The following is a 26,093-nucleotide window of genomic DNA, read 5'->3' on the forward strand; positions in this document are numbered from 1 at the left end:
TATAGCTACAGTAATCACACTGTGTGGTATTGACAGAGGGACAGACCCACAGATCAGTGGAACAAAGAGCCTAGAAACAGGCTCACACAAATATGTCCAACTGATTTTGGACAAAGGGACAACAGCAGTTCAATGGAGGAAAGACAGCCTTTGCTACAAACAACACTGGAGCAACGGATCAGCCGTATGAATAGATATGTTCCTAAGTGAAACAACCTTATAAAAAATCAAAATGGATCACAAACATAAATGTAATAGGTTAAGCTCTAAAACTTTCAGGAAAAAACACAGGAAAAACTCTTTGGGGTCCAGGGCTAGGCAGAGTTCACAGACTGGAGAGCAAAAGCACAATCATAAAAGGAAAGATTAATAAATTCAATTTCATCAACAGTAGAAACTTTTATTCTGGAAAAGACCCTGGTATAAGGATGCAAAGACCAGCCAGAGACCAGGTATTTGCAGACCATAAATCCAACAAAGCACTAGCATCTAGAACATATAAAGATAACGTGCTACTCCAACAACTGCTGTCACTGATCCCATGGCTGATTCTTATCTACACCTGAGGCTTTCCCCGTAGTGTCCACTCTTCCCAGGAGCACAACGGTTATGAGTAGGGGCTCCAGACCTAATCGGGTCTGGGCTAGGATCCTGACTAGGCTAGTTACTAGTCTTGACCTTAGACAAATTAGTTCACATCTCTTGTGCCTAAGTTCTATTGTCTCTAAAGTAGAATAACAGTAATAACAGTACAGTATATATCATGTGGATTAAATGAGATAATAAATGTATTCTGAAAATTCAGCATTGTGCCTGGCACGTAGTAGGGGCTCAATAAAGATCAATTCTTATTATCGTTTTAATTATCATCACCCAAACTCTCTCATCCCTCCAAGCATACAAATAGATTTGGAATACTGGGCTCCTTTATCTGTTTAAACAGAATGAGTTGGCTTTTAACAAAATCTTATGTTCACAGTTCAAGGGGGCAAAAAAAAAAGCAGGGGCACCTGGCTGGCTCTGTCACAGTGGAGTATGAGACTCCTGATGCGAGACTCCTGGTGTGAGCCCCACACTGGGTATAGAGATTACTTAAAACCTTTTTTTAAAAACTCTTTTTATTATTCTTTAAAGTTTATTTATTTATTTTGAGGGGGGTCTAGGGAGAGGGAGAGGGAGAGGGGGAGAGAGAGAGAGAGAGAGAGAGAGAGAGAGAGAGAATCCGAGGCAGGCTCCACACCGTCAGCACAGAGCCCAACGTGGGGCTCGAACTCACAAACCAGGAGATCATGACCCAAGCTGAAACTAAGAGTCAGACACTTAGCTTGACTGAGCCACCCAGGCATCCCCAAAAATAAAATCTTAAAAAAACAAAACAAAAAAACCCCGCAGTATTTAAAGTAGCTTCAGAGTTGAAATTTTGCAATCCACTCCTATCTAGAATTAAGTCAGGTTTTAGTCATTTTTGTGAAAGGGCAGATTCTAAGGATATAAATGTAAGATGTCGCCCTCCTGCAGAGGATAAGAAATAATGAGGTTCAATAAGGAACTGACAAATGAAGGAAATGAGATGAAAACATTCTGGAGAAAATAACCCATCCATATTCATTCAATCCAACTTTTACTGGACACACGTTATATGTCAGGCACGATGCTCAGTATCAGATACACAGAAGATAAAGCCTAAGTAACCTGACAAGTTACAATGATATTTGCATTAAAATGACTGGAGACACAAGAAATCCTTTCCTCCCTCTACTTAAAAGTAAAGATTAAAATTGGATTCATCACATCTCACAGAAGAAAAAAATACACACATTTAACTTTGAGGTTTTTATTTTGTTTCAGACAGCTGGACGAGACATCTACACTCTAGCACATCTTCTTAATGGTCACTAAACAGGTGAAAGCGACTTACTTGTATATAAAAAGGCAAGGGAAAAAGGTCATGATTGTCCAACAGGGAATGTGAATCCCCAAATAAATTATCTTACAAAAATATCAAACTTGCGTTTCCACATTTCTACTGTTAAAAATGAAGGAAAAAAATTCACATTAAAAAAAATCTGTAGGCTGGTATAGCAAGTTAAGCTAATCATTTTTACACACTAAGTCCTTCAAATAAATATTTTAAACAAATTGAAGTTTTCCAAAAAATAGGTCAAGTATTTAGCCTATATTTGTTTGGTCCACTAACAGACCGTTTATAAAACTGATATTAAACTGGACTGTAGCTCATACCCTATCAGGAGTAACACATACATCACTGAGGCTGGACATGCACATGTGCACATGACATACGTGTGAATGGCCACTGCTGTACGTACTACTTCGTAGTTTTACCCTGTAAAAATCCTCCAAACTATCATAAATCGAACTGCAAGGAAAGAAAAAAGCAAGTACTTGCCTATTGTAGACATGTGCTCAGTAATTTAAAAAAACACAAAACCTATCACGCTTTTGGGACTTCAAGATCACTGAACAGGAGATAAAATTCAATACTGCTTACAGATACGTGACTATGGAGAGCATACTCAACACTCACGTGGAGAGCACACAAGTGAAGGCATATTACAGAACTCTGGCCTCTGGCTGGTCTAGTCCTGTTGTTTTATCCTAAAGTCTTACATGGCCTTGGACCCTTAAAAGATAGAGGTTTAATAAAATAATGTTACACTAGGTTTTTCTGTTCCAATAACCAGCTTTTAAAGAAGTACAGTAGAAGGGTACAGGACTTTCTGTATCTCCTCATACTTTAAAAGCCAATTTGATTTTTATCGTGATGTTGATATTCCAATTAACACTACGCTAAAAGTAAAACTGACTGCACTACGGTTTTGTCTACAATAGTCAAATCTTTTCTTGCTAAAATGTTCCAAATAAATCCAGTAAACAATTTCCATTTTCAATGGCTTAACTGAGAGATGAATCTAACAATTTTTTTTTAACCAATTTCAACTAAACTGAGCTGAGGACAGCTACATTTAAAACCCTGCAAACCAAAGCCAATCATCCAAACATCTAGAACACCAACACTTTCCATCCAGGATAGAAAAATGAGCATCCAAAATAAAGAGAACCACAAGATTGATCCAGTAGCCAATCAAAAACCACTTCTCTGTTATTCGAACTAATAGTTACTCGAAGCTTGAAGTTTCCTCCTTCGTTATTATTGGTGGATCCCAGAGTCACAGCTTCAATGTCAAATGTGACAGTGGACCCAGAAGTAACTGCTGGCAACTGATTAGTCATTTCTTTTCCATTTACAAAAACTGCACCTAAAATGTTAAGGTAAAGAGTCATTTACATATGAGCAATAATGAAGAAATGAAACGGATTCTAGATTACTGATAACACAGCTAATTTCCTAACTCACATCAAGAAAACATTCTGGAACGCCAACTGGTCAAAGAGAATGCATCTCAATATGTTAATTAACCGCCATCCCCAAGGCAGGAGAAAAAATTAAAGCTTTAATCACATTTCAGAGTTCTGGTCGAGGGTGCTACTCTTTTAGAACAGAGACCGAGTTTCCAATGTGGATGGGATCAAAAGAAACTTGACTCCATTACAAGATTACATCCTGTGAAACAGAAAGACTGTTGTTGCACGTGAAATAAAGAGTCTTTTTCTACCTACTGCTTGACCCATACCAGGAAATAGTAACACATCTTCAGAGGGGATTTTAAAAGTGTGATTACGGTAGAGTAAGGGGCCAAAGAACCCTACGGAGATAAAACAAATTAAGTCAACACTCTCTTCGTTTCATCGATCTGTGTTGAGTTTAGATGCCCTATATACACAGAATCCAGAGGTAGACTCCCTGGTGCAGATCCCACAGTCACCTCTAAGCTAAGGGAGTTTAAGCTGGTCACTTAACCTCTCTGTGGCTCAGTTTTCATCATCTATAAAATGGGTATACTACGACTCCCCACTTCAACAAGTTGTTAAAAGGATTAAATAATTTACTATTTATAAAGGGAACAGAATAATGCCTGGTACATAGTAGCCATATAGGTATGTCATAAAGACTTGAACTTTCTCGTGTCCTGCTACAAATGCGTGATGTTGAAATAGGTTCAGATGTTACCACAGTAATTCATGTATTTCAAAGAGGAGAGCAGTTGTGTATCTCTTACCATTTGTACTAATGCACACTGCTTGGTCACGCTGCAGAGAGTCATAGCCATTCTGTTTTTCTGCACACACTCCTATACTGTCTCTTCTGTCTGGTTGGCCCACAGTCTCAACTCTGTAAATGAGGGAGAAAGTCATTAATCTTTTTTTTTTTTCTTAAATATGATCTGTAACAGTTACTAAGGTTAAAAAGAACAATGTCATCATAATTGCTCTTAGTAATAGCTAACAATGATTCAGCACTTCCTAAATTCCAGGCACTATTCTAAACATTCTGTATCTATCTGTCAATCACCTCATTCGATTCACGTAACAAGCCATGAGGTGGGTAGTACTTCATTATTACCATACCCATTTTATACATGAGAAGAAACAGGATTAAAAAGAGGCTAAATACCCTGACCCTGATCGCCTGGCTGAGTGCTGGGCCCATGACGGCAACTCAGGCATTCTAATCGCAGGGTGTACGTTAACTACTTGCAGCTGTGACGACGCATTTCCATTTTATGTTCTGGCTCTGGACATATATTCTAGAAAGCCTGTCATGTCATACTTGCCATTATAATAAATGTGACTGTTACTGCCATCACCTAAACCTTGAACGTGAGAGTGTAAGCAATGGTTTGATTACTGTTTGTCAAGTTTTTAAAGCCTTTAAAAAATAGACACTCTAGTCTTTATCAAATAGGTAATATAGTTACGAATATACTTTGCTTGGAGGACTTCATGTGTGGAAAGTTGAAGCATTTCTTTTTGTGTTTTAGTCTCAAAATACATCATCATGCCCTCCAGAAATAGGAACCTTAAATATAAAGTCAACCTATATCTCTACCACCAGATGCATCTTTCCCTCTGTTCCAGAAAGCCAGACTTTGCAAGGACAGAAAAAGAAAAATTAGCAAGGAACAAGATGTAGCTTTACCACGGGAAGAGGTGATGATTTCTAGTCAGCAGAGCCTCAAAATGTCTTATGTTGCAAAGTGGCAAATATGCAAGATCAAGATAAATACGTAGGCAGGTTTCTGAAGTCACTGCACTTGTGAACTGGCGGCAGTCTTAAAGAGGACAGTGACGTCACCGTTACAGCAGAATTGGGAGTCTCTGTCCTCACTCTACCACAGAAACATGGCTTTCACAATGATACTCAGAAACACCTTTCTGAGCGCTCCAGAATCCGGTTAAGAAGTGACAGTACCCCCAGGGGAGCACAACGCTGAAAACAGCTACACTGCAATGGGTAACAAGAGACATTTCACTTTCCCAAGTCAGTCCCTCTTCCAAGCTACCACAGCTCAGTGCCTGGTAAGAACACCTGGCTTCTGACTTTTTCTTTGGGGGGGGGGGGGTGGAGGGGAGAGGGAAGGAGAGAGGGAGAGAGAGAGAGAGAGAGAGAGAGAGAGAGAGAGAGGAGTGAAGCATTAATCCAGCATTCTATTTTTTTTTTTTTTTTTGAATGTTTATTTTTGAGGGAGAGAGAGACTGAACACGAGCAGGAGAGGAGGAGAGAGAGGGAGGCACAGAATCTGAAGCAGGCTCCAGGTTCCGGGCTGTCAGCACAGAGCCCGACACGGGGCTCGAACCCACGAACCATGAGATCATGACCTGAGCTGAAATCGGATGCTTAAACAACTGAGCCACCCAGGCGCCCCATAATCCAGCATTCTAACTCTTTGGAAGGTTGCCTGAAGGACTAATTTCTGTGATGCCTCATTTGGAGAACTGACAGAGTGAGCATAGTATGGCTTCCCAAATGCTGCAAAGAGCAAAGAAATGTGAGTGGTGTGACTGGGAGAAGGTTCATAACTTCAGGCTTCTCTCCCTCGCAAGGAAGGGAGAAGAGGCGAATGTGCTTCTGCGCCAACTTTTCATAGGGCTGCTCAAGGCAATGGTATCTGTCTCACTTGATGTGGGCACTGCTGGGGAGCTGGCGGGCTCTGGATACCTGGCGGTCACTGAGTACAAGAAAGAGGCAGGCGGCTTGCTGCTGTCACATCAGAGAACAGCCGTGGCACCAACAGGCACCAGAGGGAGCAAGAGACTATGAGCTCCGGAAAGACCCGCAACACTCAGCCCAGGAAAGTCACGGTCTCCCAAAAAAGGTTTCTGAGGCCCCCAGAGTCTCTAGCTGGGTTCACGTGCGAGGGTCACCTCCTATACAAAACCAGATCATAAAAACTGTCAGAGGTGGCTGTTTTCTCATGTGTACAGATCCCAACACAACATTATAGGACATATAAAGAAGCTGGGAAAAAAGGCCCAAACAAAAAAACAAAATAGGTCTCAAAAATATCCAAATAATTCAAAACAACCATCATAAAGATGCTCTACAAGCCCAAGAAAATAAGACACGAACAAAATGAGAATACCAACAAAGAGATGAAAAATATAAAAAATAACCAAACAGGTATTTTGGAGCTGAAGAATACAGTAAGACCTGAAAACTTCACAAGAGGAGTGCAATATCACACAATCAAGCAGAAGAAAAAAACATCAAAATACAGGTCTTTTGAAATTATCCAATCACAAGGAAAAAAGCATGAAGAAAGCTAAGAGACTTACAGGAGAAGAGAAAGGGGCAGAATGTTCATTTAAGGAAACAATGGCTAAACACTTCCCAGATATGAAGTTTTGGGAAGAAGCAGCCTACTGGAGACCAACTAGGATGAACCCAAGAGAGCACGCTGAAACACATTACAAACTGTCCAAAGTCAAAGACACAGTGTTTAAAAGTGACTCATCATGTACAAGGAAGCTCACATAAGACTATCAGTGGATTTCTAAGTCGAAACCTTGCAGGCAAGAAAGGAGTGAGGTGATACACTCAAAGTGCTTAAAGGAAAAAAAATTCTGCCAACCAAGAATACAATATCTCAAAACTGTCCTTTAGAAAAATGAGGAAGAAATAGGCATCCCTACAAAAGCTGAGGGAGGTCATCCACAGCAGACCTGCCTTACAAGAAATGCTAGAAGGAATCCTTCAAGTTGAAACGAAAAGACTGTAAATAGCAACATGAAAGTATGTGAAAGTATAAAGCTCCCTGGTAAAGGTAAATATATAAACACAGAACACCATAATACTGTAATGGTGGTGGATAAATCACTTTTAATTCTGGTGTAGAAGTTAAAAGGCAAAAGATAAAAAATAATAGAACTAAAAGATGTTAATGGATATACAATATGAAAAGATGTATTTATGACATCAATGACGTACAGTGTGGGAGTTGTTATCAGCTTAAAAGAGATTGTTATAACTATAAACTGTTTTATGTAAGCCCCATGCTAACCACAAAGACAATACTTTCAGAAGACACACTGAAGAAAATAAAAAAGGAATCAAAGCATGTCACTACAAAAAACAAAAACACAAAACAATAAAACACAAAGGATGGCAGCAAGAAGAGAAACACAAAGCTACAAGACAGAAAGCAATGACAAAATGCCAATAATAAGTCCTTCTCTATCAATAATCACTTTAAACATAAATGGATTGGAGCACCTGGGTGGCTCAGTCAGTTGAACAGCTGACTCTTGATTTCGGCTCAAGTAATGATCCCAGGATCATGGGATCAAGCCCCACATCACACTAAGCATAGAGCCTGATTACGATTCTCTCTTTCTCTCTCCCTCTATCCCTCCATCGCGTGCTCTCTCTCTAAAATAAAATTTTAAAAATCTAAATGGATTAAACTCTCCCACTGGAAAGATTGGAGTGGCTGATGAATATAAAAGATCCAGATACTCCATACAAATGGTAAGCAAAAGACAGCAGAGATGGCCATACTTCCATCAGACAAAATAGACTTTATGTTATAAAATAACAAAAGAGGCAAAGAAAGACATTATATAATTAAAAAGGGTCAACTTACCAGGAAGAGATAACAATTGTAAACATATGTGCACCCAACATCAGATCAAATATAGAAAATGAACAATGAGAGAACTGAAGAGAAAAACAGTTACACAATAATAGTAGGAGATTTCAATATCCCATTTTTAAGAAAACAGGACAGAAAATCGATAAGGAACAGAGGATTTGAACACTGTAAACCAAAAGAATGTAATAGACATATACAGAGCATTTTACCCAAGAGAAGTAGAATGAATACATGTTCTCCACAAACACATGTGGAACATTCTCCTGGAATCATCATGTTAGGTCAACAAGTCACGACAAATTTAAGAATACTAAAATCACACTACATACATTTTCTGACCACAACAGAATGAAACTAGAAATTAATGGCAGAAGGAAAACTAGAAAGTTTGAGTACTGTCATGCTAGAGGGCCAGGTATCCCACAGAACAATGGAAGCTTCATGTTTGGAACCCCTCAGACCTTGCGCTATGGGTCTCTCCCTTTGGTGGATTCGCATTTGTATCCTTTTGCTGTAACAAAACTCTCATCATAGTGTAGTGCTTTCCTAAGTTCTGTGAGTCATCCTAGCAAATTACAGAATTTGAGGGTGGTCATGGGAACCCTGGGATTTGTAGTTTTCCATGTAGTTAGAAGTGAGGGGAGGCCTTGGAGACCCCTAAACTTGCAGCTGGTACCTAAAGTGAGGCTACGCTTTTTTTTTTTTAATGTTTGTTTGCTTAGAGAGCTTGAGCAGAGGAGGGGCAGAGAAAGAGGGAGAGAGAGAGAGAATACTAAGCAGGCTCCACACTGTCAGTGCAGAGCCCAATGTGGGGCTCGATCTCACAAAGTGTGAGATCATGACCTGAGCTGAAATCAGGAGTCGGACGCTTAACTGACTGAGCCACCCGGGCTCCCCTGGAGGACTATGCTTTTAACCTTGTGTCTGGCCAACTTGTTGCAAATACACATTTTTTTAGTTATTAAACATTTTAAACCAAGAATTCAATTAAAATGTCTTGAAATTAATTAAAGATAGTAATACAGAAAAGGTCCTCAACGCAGTGAGAGAAAAGAAATCCTAGGAAGAAAAAAACCCTCCTAATTTGAATAAATCACAAAGTAATTCCTAAAAGCATCTTACCAAAACAGCACGTAATAAATAAGACCAGCACAGCATAAAAAGTTTACAAAAGTTGCTCTGAAAATGGAATGAACCAGGAAAATAAATAGCCAATATGCCTGAAACACAGAATTATTTTCATAGTTCACTAAGAAATAGAACGAAAGTTTAAAATCACTGAATTTTGAAATTACAAGACAAGTAGGGAGGACATTATATCCTAAAAAAACTACTGTAGGTGTTCTTTCACATAACAAGTTTTGTAAGAAACTATATAAGAAAGAAAACTATAGGGCAAATGGGTGGCTTGGTCGGTTAAGCGTCCGACTCTTGATTTCAGCTCAGGTCACGATCTCATGGTTCGTGGGTGCGAGCACAAAGCCACTAGAAATGCATCCACTGCATAGACGAAAGTAGTAGAAAGTCCTAGGCAAAATATTCTGAGAAAGAACAGGGCCACAAAGAGGAGCAATTTCGATGGCAACAAGAAAGCTAATCTATTATCCCTATTATTCTGCACTTTGGCTAACTTTGATTGCGTTTAAGTGACACTCTTTTTATTATACAACCTCAAACTTTTTTCTTCACAGTGAATGCTTGGACAAAAATCCAAAAATTCAGTTGCGTCGCTAAGAAATATATGAAAAATACCCAGCTTTATGATAAACAGAAGAAATAAAATAAAGTTTTTGTTTTGGCCTAGCAGCTGCAGATGGAATAAAAACAGCCAGGTCTGCAGCGACATGAGTACCTCACACACTGCCAGGAGGCCTGCAAGTGCTTCCAGAACATAGCCAGTCAGTCTGTGTGTCACTAACAGGAAAACTGGCCCAAGAAGAGAGAATGAGCCGTGTGTCGACAAAGAGGGTCATGGCACAGCTTGACACGTCAGGAGTAAGAGAAAGAAGGGATGCCTTGTCAAGTGATGGCAAAGAAGGATTTTTGAAATATATTTGAAATAGAAATACGTTCCTTACCATACAAATCCGAAAACAGCTTTTATCCTGTCTCAAAACAAAACTGGTAACTTGAATAGTCCTTTATTATAGAAATTGGAAATCTTCCAACAAAGAAAATTCTAGGATGGTTAACTGGTGAACTCTACCAAACACTTAAGGAAGAAATAATACCAATTCTACACAAACAGTTCTGGACACAAAAGAGGAAGAAACACTTCCCCATCTCACTTTGTGAGGTTAGCTAAAACCAAAACCAAGGACATCGTAAGCAAAAAAGACAAATATCTCTCTCATGAAGAGACATAAAAATCCCCTATATTAAAAAAAAAAGATATTAAAAATCAAATTTAGTGCTAAAGTATATATAAAGAATAGCACATGACTCAGTGGAGTTTCTCTGGGGAATGTAAAGCTGGTTCAATGTTCAAAAATCTATCACTGTAATTCCCCATATCAACAGAAAAAAAAATGATTACCTTAATAGACGTATAAAAATAACTAGACCAAATTAAACACTCATTTATGGATAAAATTCTCAGCAAACCACAACCAGAAAGGAACTTTCTTAACCTGATAAAAGGTATCTACAAAAAACCTGGTGCACCTGACTGGCTCGGTCAGGAGACCACACAACTCTTGATCTCGAGGTTTTAAGTGGGAGCCCACAATGGGTATAGCGATTACTTAAAAATAAAATCTTAGGGGTACCTGGGTGGCTCAGTCAGTTGTGCACCCAACTCTTGATTTTGGCTCAGGTCATGATCTCACAGTTTCATGAGTTTGAGGCCCACATCGGGCTCTGCACTATCAGCCAGAGCCTGCTTGGGATCCTCTCTCTCCCTCACTCTCTGCCCCTCCCCTGCACACATTCTCTCTCCCTCTCTCTCAAAATTAATAAATGTAAAAAACATAATTTATATAAAAAAAACAAGTCTTAAAAAACCCTCAAACCTACAGCTACCATTCATACTTAATGTGAAAGACTGAAGGCTTTTTTTCAACACTGCTATTCAGAATCATGCTTCCTAGCCAGTGTGATGAGGAAAAAAAAAAAAAAAAAAAAAAGAGAAATGACAAAATACTGATGAAAGACATCGTTTAAAAAACTAAATTGGGGCACCTGGGTGGCTGAGGTGACTCAGTTGGTTAAGCATTTGACTTTGGCTCAGGTCATGGTATCATGGTTTCGTGAGCTCAAGCCCCGCATCTGGCTCTGTGCCGACTGGCAGCTCAGAACCTGCAGCTTGCTTCAGAGTCTGTATCTTCCTCTCTCTGCCCTCCCCACTTGTGCTCTGTCTCTGTCCCTCAAAAATAAACATTAAAAAAAGTTAAACAATAAAATCAAAATGTTGTCTTAAAAAAAAGAAACTAAATTAAGAAATATACCATAACCAGGGGTGCCTGGGTGGCTTAGTCAGTTGAACCAACTCTTGATTTCGGCTTGGGTCATAATCTCATGGTTTGTGAGACTGAGCCCTGCATCACACTCTGTGATGACAGTGCCATGCCTGCCTGCTTGGGATTTTCTCTCTCCCTCTCTCTCCAACCCTCCCCTACTCAAGCTCACTTACTCTCAAAAAAAAAAAAAAAAAACAAAGAAAAAAGGAAAGAAAGAAATATACCATATCCATAGATTGGAACAATCAGAATATTAAAATACCAATTACTCCCAAACTGATTTACACATTCAAGGCAATCTCAATCCCAGGAAAAAAATTTTTCTTAGAAATGGACAAGCTGAATCTAAAGTTAAATAGAAAGACACAGGCACCAGAATAACCAAAATAAAAAAGAATAAAGTTGGAAAAATCACATTACTTGATTTGATAACTTACTATAAAGCTACAGTAATCAAGATTTTAGTTCTGGGAAAGAAGAAACACATAAATCAATGAAACAGTCCAGAAACAGTTCCCCACACTGTCAACTGATTTTTGACAAAGGTGAAAGGCAATTCAATAGATAGAGGACAGTCTTTTCAACAAATAGTGCAGGGACTACTGGACCAGATGCAAAACAAACACAATTCAACTCATATTTCACACATTATACTAAAAGTAACTCAAAATAGCTCAGAGATCTAAATGTAAAATTCAAAAATATAAAGTGTCTAGAAGAAAATATAGGAGACCTTATGACCTTGCATTTGGGCAAAGATTTCTCAGATACAACACCAAAAATACTAGATGAACTGATGAATTGTATTTCATCAAAATTAACAACTTCTCCACAAAAGACATTGGTAAAAAATATTTTCAAGGCATATACTTAACAAAACCTTATATTCACAAAATTTCAGTAATAAAAAAAAATCTTTTTAAACAGACAACAGGTTTGAAAAGACACTTCACCAATGGAGGTATATAAATGGCCAATAAGTGAACACATGAAAAGATGCTATCTTTTAGCTATCAAAGAAAAGAAAATTAAAACCACAGTGAGGTACAACTACATGTATATAGACTAGCTGAACTTAACAGTCAAAAGTGGGGATGCCTGGAGCTCAGTTGGTTAAGCATCAAACTCTTAATTTTGGCTCAAGTCATGATCTCACAGTTCAAGATCACGACCATGATCATCGGGCTCTGTGCGGACAGGGCAGAGCCTGTTTGGGAGTCTTTCTCTGTGCCCGTCCCCTGCTCTCTGGCTCTCAAAATAAATAAACAAACTTAAAAAAAAAAAAAAAAAAAAAGCACAAATGGAGAACCTGGGTGGCACAGTCTTAAGCATCCAACTCATGATTTTGGCTTATGTCATGATCTCATGTTTGTGAGATTGAGCTCGAAATGGGGCTCTGCACTGGGCATGAAGCTTGCATAAGATCTTTCTCTCCATCTCCCCTGCCCCTCTCCCCTGCTCACTTGTGTGTTTGCTCTCCTTCTCTCTCAAAAAAAAAAAAAAAAAAAGAAAAGAAAAAAAGAAAAGAAGAACCAATACAACTGACAATACCAAATACCAACAAGGATGAAGAACAACTGAAAATCTCATATGTGCTGGAGGGAATGTAAAATGGTTACAGCCATTCTGGAACACAGTTTGACAGTTCATTAGACAGATAAGTAAACACAGTATGACCCAGCAATTGTCATCGAAGATATTCGTTTACTTAAGAGAAATGGAAGCTTGTGTTCACAGAGAAACCTGTAGACAAATGTTTAAAGAGGCTTTCTTATGGCCCCAAATTGGAAACAACTCATGTCTTTCAACTAGTAAATAAACTGATATATCCACACAATAAAATAATATTAATAAAGGACTAAACTGCACATACTACATACATATATAATAGAGAGAGATAACTCCATATTATTAATATATCACTCCATTTGTAGGACATTCTGAAATGGCAAAATTATACAAACAGAAAACAAATCAGTAGTTGACAGAGAGAGGCGGGTTAACACAAGAGATAACACAAGGGAATATTACGAAGTGATGAGATTGTTTTGTACCTGATTGTGGCAGTGGATACATGACTCAACACATTTGTCAAAACTCAGAACTGTACTACAAAAAGACTTTTCTTTTTCATGTTTATATTTGAGAGTGAGAGAGACAGAGACAAGTGCAAGCCGGGCCGGGGGGGGGGGGGGGGGGGGGGCGCGGGGTGTGTGTGTGTGTGTGGGCGGTACACAGAGAGAGAGGCAGACGCAGAATCTGAAGCAGTCTCCAGGCTGTCAACACAGAGCCGGATGTGGGGCTCGAACCCACAAACTGTGAGATCATGACCTGAGCTGAAGTCAGATGCTCAACTGACTGAGCCACCGAGGCACCCCGACTTTTTTTTTTTAATTATAAGCTCTACACCCAATGTGGGGGCTGCACTCACAACCTGAGAAGGTCAAGAGGTACATGCTCTACTGACTGAGCCAGCCAGGCACCCCAAGACTGATTTTTACTTCCGTAAAATTTTAAAAAGTGAAAAAACTGCCCATATACATATAAGAATGTTACTTGATCCAGACTGCTTTATGAAACCTTCAAGGAAGAGATAATCTATCACGTAAAATTAAAAAATGAAACAAAACAAAAAAACAGAAAGAAAACAGGGAGGAAAGATCACCCAATTATTTCATGAGGCTTTTATAATCTTGACACACAAATTGTAAGAGAAAAATTACAGGCCAATTTCATTCATGAATATAGATTAAATTAAAAAAAAATAAAAATAGCACCAAAATCAAACCAGTACTGTGAAACAGAAAGCAATACCATCAGGTAGGATTTATCCCAGGAATGCAGAGTTAATTTAACATTATAACACCTATTCACAGGGCACCTGGGTGGCTCAGCTTCAGATTCCAGCTCAAGTCATGATCTCATGGTTTGTGAGTTTGAGCCCCCCACTGGGCTCTCTGCTACCAGCATAGAGGCCACTTGGGATCCTCTGTCCCCCTCTCTCTCTGCCCCACCCCCGTGTGTGTGCACGTGCATTCTTTCTCTCAAAAATAAACATTAAAAAAAAAAAAGAACATCTCCTGTGTATATCACTGCAGTAAGAGTTTGAGAGTGGGCAGAGAGATGCAGAGAAGATACGTCACAAAGTTCTACAGCCATTACTGATTTTTAAAAAATCAAGATAAATTAGAAACAGAAACTTTTATTGCAGAAATGTTTCTTGAATTGTATTTTAAGGTGTTATGTTCCCACGGTTCTGATTTCCTTTCTCAGGGCCTCTAATTACATTTGCTGGATCTCTTTTTGCTTATCTCTTTTCTTTCATTTTCTCTTGAATCCCTTTTTGATTTTTTGTTTCACTTTGCTCATTTTTCATTACTATCCCTGCTCCCCATGCTATCAATCTCCTTTGTGCTTCTTGTAATTTGGTCTTGATTTCTGAAATAGTGCCTTTTTCTTCTATCTCTCTGCTAAGTTCTGGCAGCTAGCATTTCATAGATTCCTGCTCTCTGTGCATCACCTCCTGCTATTCAGCCATCTCTTCCCTGAGTTCTTGTATTTAATCTTTGTAATCTTCCTTCATAACTGTGATTAATTTTTTTTTTAAATTAAGGTTGAAATGCTGAATACAGTTTTCTCTTCGTTTCTGGCAATTATTTTTTGCTGGTGTTTCATTATCTATAGAAAAGATTTGCCAATCTTTTTCATTTCTTTCCCTTATCCTTTGTATAGACACCGTGGACATTCACGTTTTGTTGCTCGTATTAATGCATCGGGTTCCTGTCATAGGAGGGATGAAGGGGGTGGGTGGGAAACCCGGGTAACTCTCAGGTTTACAGCTCTATGGCCTGTCATCCCCCCATCGCTGCAGAACTACACTGCCTCATAATGTGGCTCCTCTATTAGTCCTGTCTCCTCTGACACTCAAGACCTAATGTGTTTCGAAAGAGCTTCTACTGCCAGACTTCAGCTTCTGTGGTTTCTTCAAAGGCTGCTTCACAGACCATTGACCACGGTCACCACTTGCTTTCTTAAGATCAAGCATTTTAAACTTGCTCAGGCATTTTCCACATCTTTTCTCTCTGCTTCCTCAATCAGAGCACTGAGGCACTGTTCAGTCCTAGCTCTATTTACAGTCTCCAGGGTGGGGCCTTCTCCTTTTGGGATTGAGTATTTGGAGATTTCTACGATCGGTACCTCCATGCTGATCTTTTTTTTTTTCCCTCAGCAAACTGTCATGATTTCCTCAGTGGACTTCCTGCTTATCTGTGGCTTCAGAAGTCTTTAGACCTAATTTGGAATTGAGTTTTCTGTATCTTAGTTTTGTTGAAAAAGCACTCACGGGTCCTCCTACCTCTATTCTCCTTATTACTCCAAAAAGTTTCTGCGAGTGGAAAAAATTCAGAACTAAGGTGCCACCACATAGGCACTGGTCCCAGAAGCTCTCATGGTCTCTTTTGAGCCCTCTCACCAAGGCTTCTCCACAACGTCCCTGGAACCGTTCACGTCAGGTCACCAACAGACATCCACACTGCAAACCCAAAAGTCAATTCTCAGTCTTTTTCTTACCTGGTGGATCAGTGCCATCTGACATGACTGAGCCCACACTACCTCCTCTTTGAAACACTTCCTTCGCTTGACTTCTAGGACACGGCATCCACTGGTTCCTCCTCCTCAGAGTCCTTTGATGGCCTTCTTCCCTCCCCGGCTGCTAAATGTTACAATCCTTCAATGTTCTCTGGCTACACTCACTCCTTGGTTGATCTCACCCAGTCTCATGGCTTTAAATTAAATACTCATCTACAATCTAAAAACGCTCAAGTTAATATCTCCAGCCTGGTTCTCTCCACTGAATTCCAGATTTCTGTATCCAGCTGTCTATCCACCTCTTTACTCGTATGTGCAGTAAGGAACTCAAACTTACTAATTTGTGAAAGAACAAACTGATATTCACTCAGAAATACACTCTAATTGCCTCTTACATACCTCAGTAAATGACAATTCTATGTCAACAGTTACTCAGACCAAAAGCCCTGCGGTCACACTGGCCTCCCTTCTTTCTCACGTCCCACAAGCAACACATCCTGCCACTCCTTCCTTCAAAATATATCCAGATTTTAACCATTTATTGTTACCTCCACTGTTCCATCCTAGTCCAAGCCACCATTCACTCTCACCAAGATTACTGTTACCGTCTCCTGACTGGTCTCCCTGCTTGTACCCACACCCTTCACAGACTAGTTTCCCCACAGCAGCCAAAATGGCCTGTAAAACATGTATCAGATGATGTCATTCGTTTGCTCAATACCCTCCCACGACCTTTCACCTCACTAAGTCAGAATAGAGGCCTATGGGGCTAGACTGTCAAGATTTGAATCTCGGCCCCACTATAAACAATCGGCACAACCTCAGGCAAGTCACTTAATCTTTTTACATCTCAGTTTCCATATCTATAAAATGTGTCTACCTGATGAGGATGTAATGAGGATTTATAGATATTAACTCATTAAGTCCTTAAGAACTAGGAGAGCCTGGGTGGCTCAGTTGTTTAAGCGTCCAAGTCCAACTTCAGCTCAGGTCATGATCTCACGGTCCGTGAGTTCAAGCCCCATGTCCAGCTCTGTGCCGGCAGCTCAGAGCCTGGAGCCTGCTTCAGATTCTGTGTCTCCTCTTTTTGCCCCTCCTCCGCTCATGCCTCTGTCTCTCCCTCTCTCTCAAAAGTAAATAAACACTTAAAAACTTAAAAAAAAACCACACACACAGCAAAGCTCAATAAATGTTAGCTGACCATTATTACTTTGTACCATCTAGCTCAACTTGTGAATTCATGAAAAGTAAAAAGGAGAGCATGTCTCCCTCCCCAAGAGAATGAAAATGTAAACTTCACTTGGTGAGGCCTTTGTTGGGGGGTGGGGAGACCTCCATATGCAGTGTCAAATATCCTCCTTGTAAATGGCCACAGGCGACCTTCAAAAGGGTATTTCTTTGAGGAATTAAAAAAGAAATATATGCAGCCTGTTCAAAAGTATAGCCTACTTTTCTGGGATCCTCTGACTATAGTGCCTATCTCTATTAACCCGATCCAGACTCATGACTTGCTATTTGTACTTTTTCTACTCCGTATCTTTGATTCTTGCTTTGTTTCCCCACCTCAACTGCCTGTCCACCTCTACCTGCACTAAGCCTCATCAACCCCTCATCTAGAAGTAACTTTTCCTCCCTCTGTATTGCAGAGTAGCTTGGATCTTTCTTATACTAATTTATCAACTGCTTACTCTACAATTAATCAAAGATTCTGCGGGTTTTTTTCTTCCTAAACTTCACACTCATGGCAATACCAAGTACTTTATGTAAATACCATCTGAATGGAGTAAAGGCTGAACAAAACGATTAGCCTCATTCAAAGACTAGAGTTGATAAGGAGAACTGTCCTTACATTAAAAAAAAGTCATTTTAGGGGCACCTGGGTGGCTCAGTCGGTTAAGCTTCCGACTTTGGCTCAGGTCATGATCTCATGGCTCATGAGCTTGAGCCCCACATCGGACTCTGTGCTGAAAGCTCAGAGCCTGGAGCCTTCTTCAGATTCTGTGTCTCCCTCTCTCTCTGCCCCTCCCCTGCTCACACTCTCTCTCTCCTTCAAAAACAAATATTAAAAAAAATTCTTTTTCAAGTCATTTTAGGGAGGCCTGGCTGGCTCAGTTGGAATAGCACGTGACTCTTGATTTCAGGTTATGAGTTCAAGCCCTACATTGGATGTACAGATTAAATATTTTTTTAAAAAATTTTTTTTTCAACGTTTATTTATTTTTGGGACAGAGAGAGACAGAGCATGAACAGGGGAGGGGCAGAGAGAGAGGGAGACATAGAATCGGAAACAGGCTCCAGGCTCTGAGCCATCAGCCCAGAGCCTGACGCGGGGCTCGAACTCCCGGACCGCGAGATCGTGACCTGGCTGAAGTCGGACGCCTAACCGACTGCGCCACCCAGGCGCCCCAAGATTAAATATTTTAAAAATAATAAATAATAAAGTAGTTTAACAAAGAAAGAGTATGGACAGGAAAAAGGTCCAAGAAATACTCCTTAGATTATTTGGACGAGTTGCTATATGTGAACACTTCAGAGTAGATACACCTTCTGGATTTCATGTAACCCTCCACCTACAGACAAACTAAAAACTAGGGTATAGAATCCTAAAAGAGATCTATTTAGGAAAGGAGCTACCTTATCTCATCCAAATGTACATAATCAAGAGTTTATGGGGAAAACTCTCTGTCTGGCATTCTCCACATCTGTCATAAAAGCCAAATTCCAACCTGAAAGGCCTACATATCATATCTCTAGAGGGGACCACTTTGGCAAAATACAAAACCCAGCAAAGCTGTATTCTCCCTAGGACAGAGCATTCTGTCTCTATAAAAGGAGGAACCGACAAGATTTCAAAGACTAATAAAAAACAAACTACCTTCTTTAAAAAAAAAAAAAAAAGTTTATTCATTTATACAATCTCTATATTCAATGAGGGCTCAAACTCATGACTCTGAGACCAAGAGTTGCACACTCTTCCTACTGAGCCAGCTAGGCGCCCCAAAACAAATTAACTTCTTAATTCAACTATGACCTGTTGGGCTAACAATCAGTATTGAAAATACACCTGGTAATGACAGAGACCAGCCTTATACAGAAAAGAAAGATCCCCTCAAGCTTAAATTTATTCAGAAAAGGTAATGCTAACACTTAACCAAAGGCAAGCATTAAAGCAAATTCACAAATCCCAAGCAACCCCTTTCTTACAGCTATCAATCATGCCATTTCTAAGATAAAGCCCCCAAATTTTTTGACACTTCTCCCATCAAGAAGTGGGGTCTATTCCCTTCCTGGGATCTAGACCCTGTGAATGTACAATAGAATGGGGTAAGGTTAACACTATGCCAATTTCTAGGCCCAGGCCTTAAAAAGTGACAGCCTCTGCAGCTTCTACTTCCTATCTCCTGAGATGCTCATTCTTAGAACCCAGCCACCATGCTGTGAGGAAGCCCAAGCAACCCATGGACAGGCCTACACAGACAGGCACACAGAACCAGGGTTAATTTGCCAGTCATGTGAGTGAGCCATCTGGAAAGTAGATCCACCATCCCTAATCAAACTACTGCAGCTACCGACAAACAAGCAGAGATGAGCTGTCCTTGACACTCTGCAAATTGCAGTTTCCTGAGCAAAATAAATGACTATTGCTGTTTTAAGCTTCTAAGTTTTGGGGTGATTTGTTACACAGCAATTGATAATGCTAACTGTAACATTAACTTTTTATGTTCTTTAAAAGAGAAAGTTTATAACAATAAATAGCCAGCCTACTGCCCCTTGATTTACCACCACATGTGACTTGTGGGAGGCAGATAGCACAGTGGGTAAAAGCACAGACTTTTAGGGCTAGACTGGCAGGATCTAAATAGTGGCAAGTCATGTACTCCCTGTGCTTTGGTCTCTTCATCTATAAAAGATGACAGTAACCTCCTAGGCTATTAGGATTAAGGAAGGTTGTTTGAAAAGAAGCTGTTTTAAAGAAAGGAAGTGGTAGAGAAAAGAAAATAAAAATATGGTTAAAAAAACAGGAAGATCAGGAAATCTTAGAAGCAAGGAGAGGGGAGCAGGAATGTTCAGGCAGGAAATCAAGGAGAGGCCTAGCAGGAGGAGTTTGCTTTGCAGACCTGGCCACCAAATGAGACAGGGCTCTAGAGACTGACGGAGCCCGCCAGTAACAGGTTTCTTGGCTTCCACAGCTCTACACATTCCGGCAACTTCATCAGGAATAGACTGGGGGGAGCAACAGGGCAGTGCCTACAGGACTATAATCTTCCCTCTAACTGCAAGGCCTTCCAACACCCTCAAAAAACTGAATAAAGTTTACCTTTAGTCAAGTTGGCCCGTCTGTTCCCCCCTTATACAGAGGAGGTGCCCCCCATCTCTCACATCTTCTGACTTAGCTGCTGATGCCTGCAATTGCTTTTAACACGGAGAGAAGATATTTTCTTTCCGCATTCAAAGGAAAAATGACAAAAATGCAAGGGTCTGGCTACAATAATACTGAGCTGAACTAAGTTTCGGTTAATCACTCTGCCAAGTGGGGCCCGGTCAGACATCTTTGGAAGAGGAGGAAGGAACAAATGGTTTACTGAGGCCTACTAAATGTCAGGTCATGGTCCACAGATAGTGAGTAGAGTGACACCAGTTTGGGTCATTTCCAACGTCTTAAATATTTACTGAATGACATAAGAAACAAACCTGAGTACACCATCTATCAGACCTCCCCCTGTGTTCACAGAGGAAGCATTTAAGAGCAGGAGAGCATCAGGTCACCATCACTGGGGGGGAAATGGTCACAGAAGAGGGAAAAGGAAAAGAGCTAAGGATACTGACAGAGAAACTGTACATTTCAACACTAACTACAATCACATGTATTCTCCTGTGAAGAAGACAAAAACAAACAATACAGACTAGCTATGCCATTTACCAGTTATGTGACACTGGGTAAGTGACTTAACTTCTGTGTGCCTTGATATCCTCATCCCTAAAATGGGTAGCTATACCTATTTTATTGGGTTATTGTAAGAATCAAATGAATATAGGGGCACCTAGGTGGCTCAGTGAGGTAAGCGTCTGTCCTGGTTTCAGCTCAGGTCATGATCTCACGGTTCCAGGAGTTCGAGCCCCGCATCTGGCTCTGCACTGACCGTGCAGTGCTTAGGATTCTCTCTCTCTCTGCCCCCCACCTCTCTCTCTCAAATAAATAAACTTAGAAAACAAAGAAATGAATGTAAGTGCTTAAAATAGTACCCCACATGTAATAAATGTCATTTAATTATCAACTGCAATTATTATTACTACGAGTACTATTCTTACTGTCTGAGATATCAGACCTGAATCTATCAACTCAGGAAGCCCTATCATTACACAGGAGCACATTGTTCTCCGGAGATTCACTAATGGCAGTATTTCTATAAACAAAGGATATAAGATAAAAAAAGAGTTTGTTAGCAAACAAAACTCATGAACTCCCCTTTAGGGAGTAACTAAGAGGACTTCAGGTAATAGACTCATTTCTCTCTCTCTCTCTCTCTGTTGGTATCTTTCTGGTTATTAAGTCATTGTTCAAAACCTAAGGTGTGAGAGGAGGTGTCAAAAATGAGCAGGGTGGCTCAGTCAGTTAAGCTTCTGACTGCGGCTCAGGTCACAATCTTGCGGTTTGTGGGTTCAAGCCCCACACTGGGCTCTGTGCTGACAGCTTAGAGCCTAGAGCCTGCTTCAGATTCTGTGTCTCCTCTGCCCCTCCCCCACTCACTCACTCACTCACTCTCTCTCTCAAAAATAAACATTAAAATTTTTTTTTAAATGAGACAAAGCATAAACCAGTATATTGTGAGAACTGCTGACAGTTAAGGTGATTTGGCTGGGGGAGAACATGGCCATATTAGCTTACATAAAGCTTTCAGATACTCTCCAAGCTTCATATGACAAAGGACTGAGAACAACAGAAACTCTAAGCAACCATTCACCATAAAATCTGATGATCTGGACTTAAAACTTAGAGAAGAGTTGGCTACCCTGCTTTTTCAAATCAAAACTGGGCTTTGGTTTCTAGCAGGACCTATTCAGAAATAGGACTATGTAGAATGCATCTCAGATAACATGAAAACAAGGAAATTTTTCTAATACAGGAAGAAATGGATGAAGAAACAGAAAAATGATTGGTGGCAGGAGAGTCTGCTTTCAGTTCTATTTTACAGAGAATTATACACATCACATACATTATGTATGTAATTCTCATTATGTTTACACCAGCAGGTTGTCTTTCACAGAGACTTGCTCATATTCATTCATAAAGGAAAAAAATTCTTGGCCTCTGATTTTTTAAGATTGACTTTTTTTTTTAAATTTTTTTTTCAACGTTTATTTATTTTTGGGACAGAGAGAGACAGAGCATGAACGGGGGAGGGGCAGAGAGAGAGGGAGACACACAATCGGAAACAGGCCCCAGGCTCCGAGCCATCAGCCCAGAGCCCGACGCGGGGCTCGAACTCACGGACCGCGAGATCGTGACCTGGCTGAAGTCGGACGCTTAACCGACTGCGCCACCCAGGCGCCCCAAGATTGACTTTTAAAAAAGTTTACCTACTTATTTTGAGAGAGAGAGAGTGCATGCATGCCTGTGCACAAGCAGGGGAGGGGCAGACAGAGGGAGAGAACCCCAAGCATGCTCTGTGCTGTCAGCATAGAACCCAGCGCAGAGCTCGATCTCACGAACCTGAGATCGCAACTTGAGCTAAAATCAAGAGTGGGATGCTCAACTGACCAAGACACCCAGGCGCCCCTAAGACAGACTTCTGAGAGGTAGTCTACCTACCTCTATCTCCCAAGAAAAGAGATAAACGTAAGTATGTGCTATGTATCAGGCATAAGCGAGACATCTTATATACATTATCTTAGTTCATCTTCATAATAACCCTATGAACACACATGAGAAAACCAAAGCAGAGAGAAATGAGGAACTCTCCCCAGAGTAACTCTCCCTACAAATGACGAAGTAAACTCAGGTCTACTTTGAATCCAAAGCTCATGTATGTTCTATGCACTTCACTCTGCTGCCTAAGGCATGACAGGTACTGTAATATCTACTTGCCTGAACGTCAATGTCTGCCCACAGAAGTAAGTCGGAGCGCTGGAGTAGAGGACACCTGAGGATTCAGAATCATTCCGGAGGGCTATATTTCTTCGACTACTCAGGCTGTAGCCCTCAAAGCCAGCTGTCCACTCTTTTTAAAAAGCAAAAATATTGAAATTATTGAAACCCTGTGAGGAGTATCTTCAATACAGACACATTAAATAAAACTTGGAAGCAGAAGAGGCTGCTCTTAGGGGTCATGGGCAAGTTCCATAAAAGAAGAGAGGCAGTGACAGGGTATCCTGGTTAACCCTACAAACCACGAAACACATGCTAGTCTATTGTGGCATGGAAGATCAAGTGAGAGCTCTCTCCTACCTCATAAAATCAGGGTGAAGCATAACTGTTTGAGCTTATTCCAACCTGATTAAGAACTAGTTAACAAATAAGTCCAAATGTTTTAAGGTAGTAATACAGGAGAGACCAATTTCATTTTGTTTTGTCTTTTTAGGAGAGACCAATTTCAAATCCTAAGACCTCCATCCTGATACTCATTCATTTGAAAAATCAGTATTCTGATGCAATATTTAAGCCCTTGGATTTAGGGAATGCTAATAATCCTGCCTGGCACTATTTTTGGACTCTGGAGAGAAGAACTGATGAAAATTTCTCAAAATTCACATGAAGTAATTTGAACAGGGCAGTTTCCATGTTTTTCTTATCAATTCAGGTTTTACTGTCAGTAAATGTGGTTGTCAGTGTGCTGACGGAACAGGTGCAAGTGGTCTGATACACAGTGAAGCTTCAGGAGTGAGAAGGCAACAGCATACCATGAGGCACCAATGTGGAGTGACCCATTTGGGGGACACTCCAAGGACTCCATTCCTGTCGGCCATCTCCTCGGGCGCAGACTCTGAACTGATAATCAACGTTGGGGTCTATGTGCAATACTATGAACTCAGTTTCAGAGCCTACATATACGTCCTCAAAATGATTTGAAGTGCATTTGCGGAACTGGAGCCTGTAATCCTGGGCTATAAAGTCGTCATCCACCTAAGGAGAAAGGCTTTATGTTAGGTAAAAATCAGGAAATAATTTCTCTCAGCATCATGGCTTAAGAACTCTTGGGCCAAGCATAGAAGCCCATGTACTGAATGTGGGCTATTCACAGGAAGGTCACAGAAAATATGCCATCATTATTTCCCTTCTTTCCTTTATTGAGCCATATTGTTTTACACTTCCCAGTCTGATTTGGAAAACTCTTCTTTTGAAGAATTGTATGTTTTCTATACAATAAAGCCAAAGGTAAAGTATTCAAAATTCAAAGATAAGAATCTCACAACTAGGTGCACCTGGGTGGTTCATTTGGTTGAGCGTCTCTTGATTTCGGCTCAGATCATGATCCCAGAGTCATGGGATCGAGCCCCATGTCAGGCTCCATGCTAACTGTGGAGCCTGCTTGGGACTCTCTCCCGACCCCCAACCCTGCCTCTCCCTCACTAGTATACGCTCTCTCTAAAATAACAAAAATTAAATTAAATTAAAATTAAATAAAGAAAGAACCCCACAACTACATCATTCATATAACCAAGGGAATTAATATCTAGAATATATAAAAGACTCCTAAAACTTAAAAACCACCCAATAAGGAAATGGACAAAAGACCAAAATAAACATTCTATAGAATTAAAATATAAGCAACCAAAAATATATAAAAATACTCAACCAAATTTGTAACATGGACAATGAAATCTAAAACCAAAATGAGGGAGGTGCCTGGGTGGCTCAGTTGGTTAAGAACCCGACTTTGGCTCAGATCATGATCTCCCGGCTTGTGGTTTCGAGCCCCGCATCAGGTTCTGTGCTGACAGCTCAAAGGCTGAAGCCTGCTTCAGATTCTGTGTCTCACTCTCTCTCCTTCTACCCCTCCCCTGCCCTCTCTTTGTCTCTATCTCTCAGAAATAAACAAACATTAAAAAAAATTTATAGACCCAAAATGATGGGTGCCTGGTGGGGTGGTTCAGTCGGTTAAGCGTCCGACTGTTAATTTCAGCTCAGGTTGTGATGTCACAGTGGTGAAATGGTGCTGGACGTGGAGACTGCTTAAGATTCTTTCTCTCTTTCGGGGCGCCTGGGTGGCTTAGTCGGTTGGGCGGCCGACTTCGGCTCAGGTCATGATCTCGCGGTCCGTGAGTTCGAGCCCCACGTCGGGCTCTGTGCTGACAGCTCAGAGCCTGGTGCCTGTTTCGGATTCTGTCTCCCTCTCTCTGACCCTCCCCCATTCATGCTCTGTCTCTCTATCCCAAAATTAAATAAACGTTAAAAAAAAATTAAAAAAAAAAAAGATTCTTTCTCTCTTTCTCCCTTTACCCCTCCCACGCGTATGCACACACTCACTCTTAAAAAAAAAAAAAAAAGATATAGAAAAAAATAAATAATAAAGAAATAAATAAAACCAAAATGAGATACCATATCGGCAAAAATACAAAGTCTGACAAAGCCAAGTATTGGTCAGGATGCAGAGTAACAGGAACTCATACACTGCTGGTGGAAACACTGGTACAATCACATTAAAGAGAACTTAGTATTATCTAGCAGAGTAAGGATCCTATACTCTAAGACCTCATAATTTTACTGGGTATATACTTAAGAAAAACATCTTACACATGTACACAAGGAGACATGAATAATAATATGTTTACAGCAAAAAACTGGAAACTCTAGGTCCACTGACAGGCAAAAGAATAAAAATGGAATGACAGTCTTTGTTTTGAACGAACAAAAACCTCTCTATTTTTTTTCTATTAATAAGGCTTCATTAGAAAACCCATTTAAGAAAATTATTTCCAGAATATGAGCACCCACTCTGAATGATGTATTTATCTGTCAACAGCCAAGACACTTATGACCCATTTAGACATGGTTTCTTTTTTTTTTTTTTTAAGTTTATTTATTTATTTTGAGAGA

General features: G+C 40.3%; 1 protein-coding gene across 1 annotated transcript in view; it reads right to left on the bottom strand.

Annotated features, from left to right (window-relative positions):
• Positions 1–1,818: 1,818 nt before the first annotated feature.
• Positions 1,819–26,093, bottom strand: part of CRLF3 (cytokine receptor like factor 3) — a 44,013-nt gene continuing 19,738 nt past the window's right edge. The window contains exons 5-8 of the mRNA XM_043583654.1: positions 23,957–24,179; positions 23,145–23,277; positions 4,140–4,252; positions 1,819–3,278 (exon numbers count right to left, since the gene is read on the bottom strand). Of these exons, the coding sequence (XP_043439589.1) occupies positions 3,022–3,278; positions 4,140–4,252; positions 23,145–23,277; positions 23,957–24,179 (726 nt within the window). The 3' untranslated portion in view covers positions 1,819–3,021. The remainder of the gene's footprint in view (positions 3,279–4,139; positions 4,253–23,144; positions 23,278–23,956; positions 24,180–26,093) is intronic.

The sequence above is a fragment of the Prionailurus bengalensis genome, chromosome E1 (genome assembly GCF_016509475.1).
Source record: "Prionailurus bengalensis isolate Pbe53 chromosome E1, Fcat_Pben_1.1_paternal_pri, whole genome shotgun sequence".
In the NCBI taxonomy this organism is placed as follows: Eukaryota; Metazoa; Chordata; class Mammalia; order Carnivora; family Felidae; genus Prionailurus; species Prionailurus bengalensis.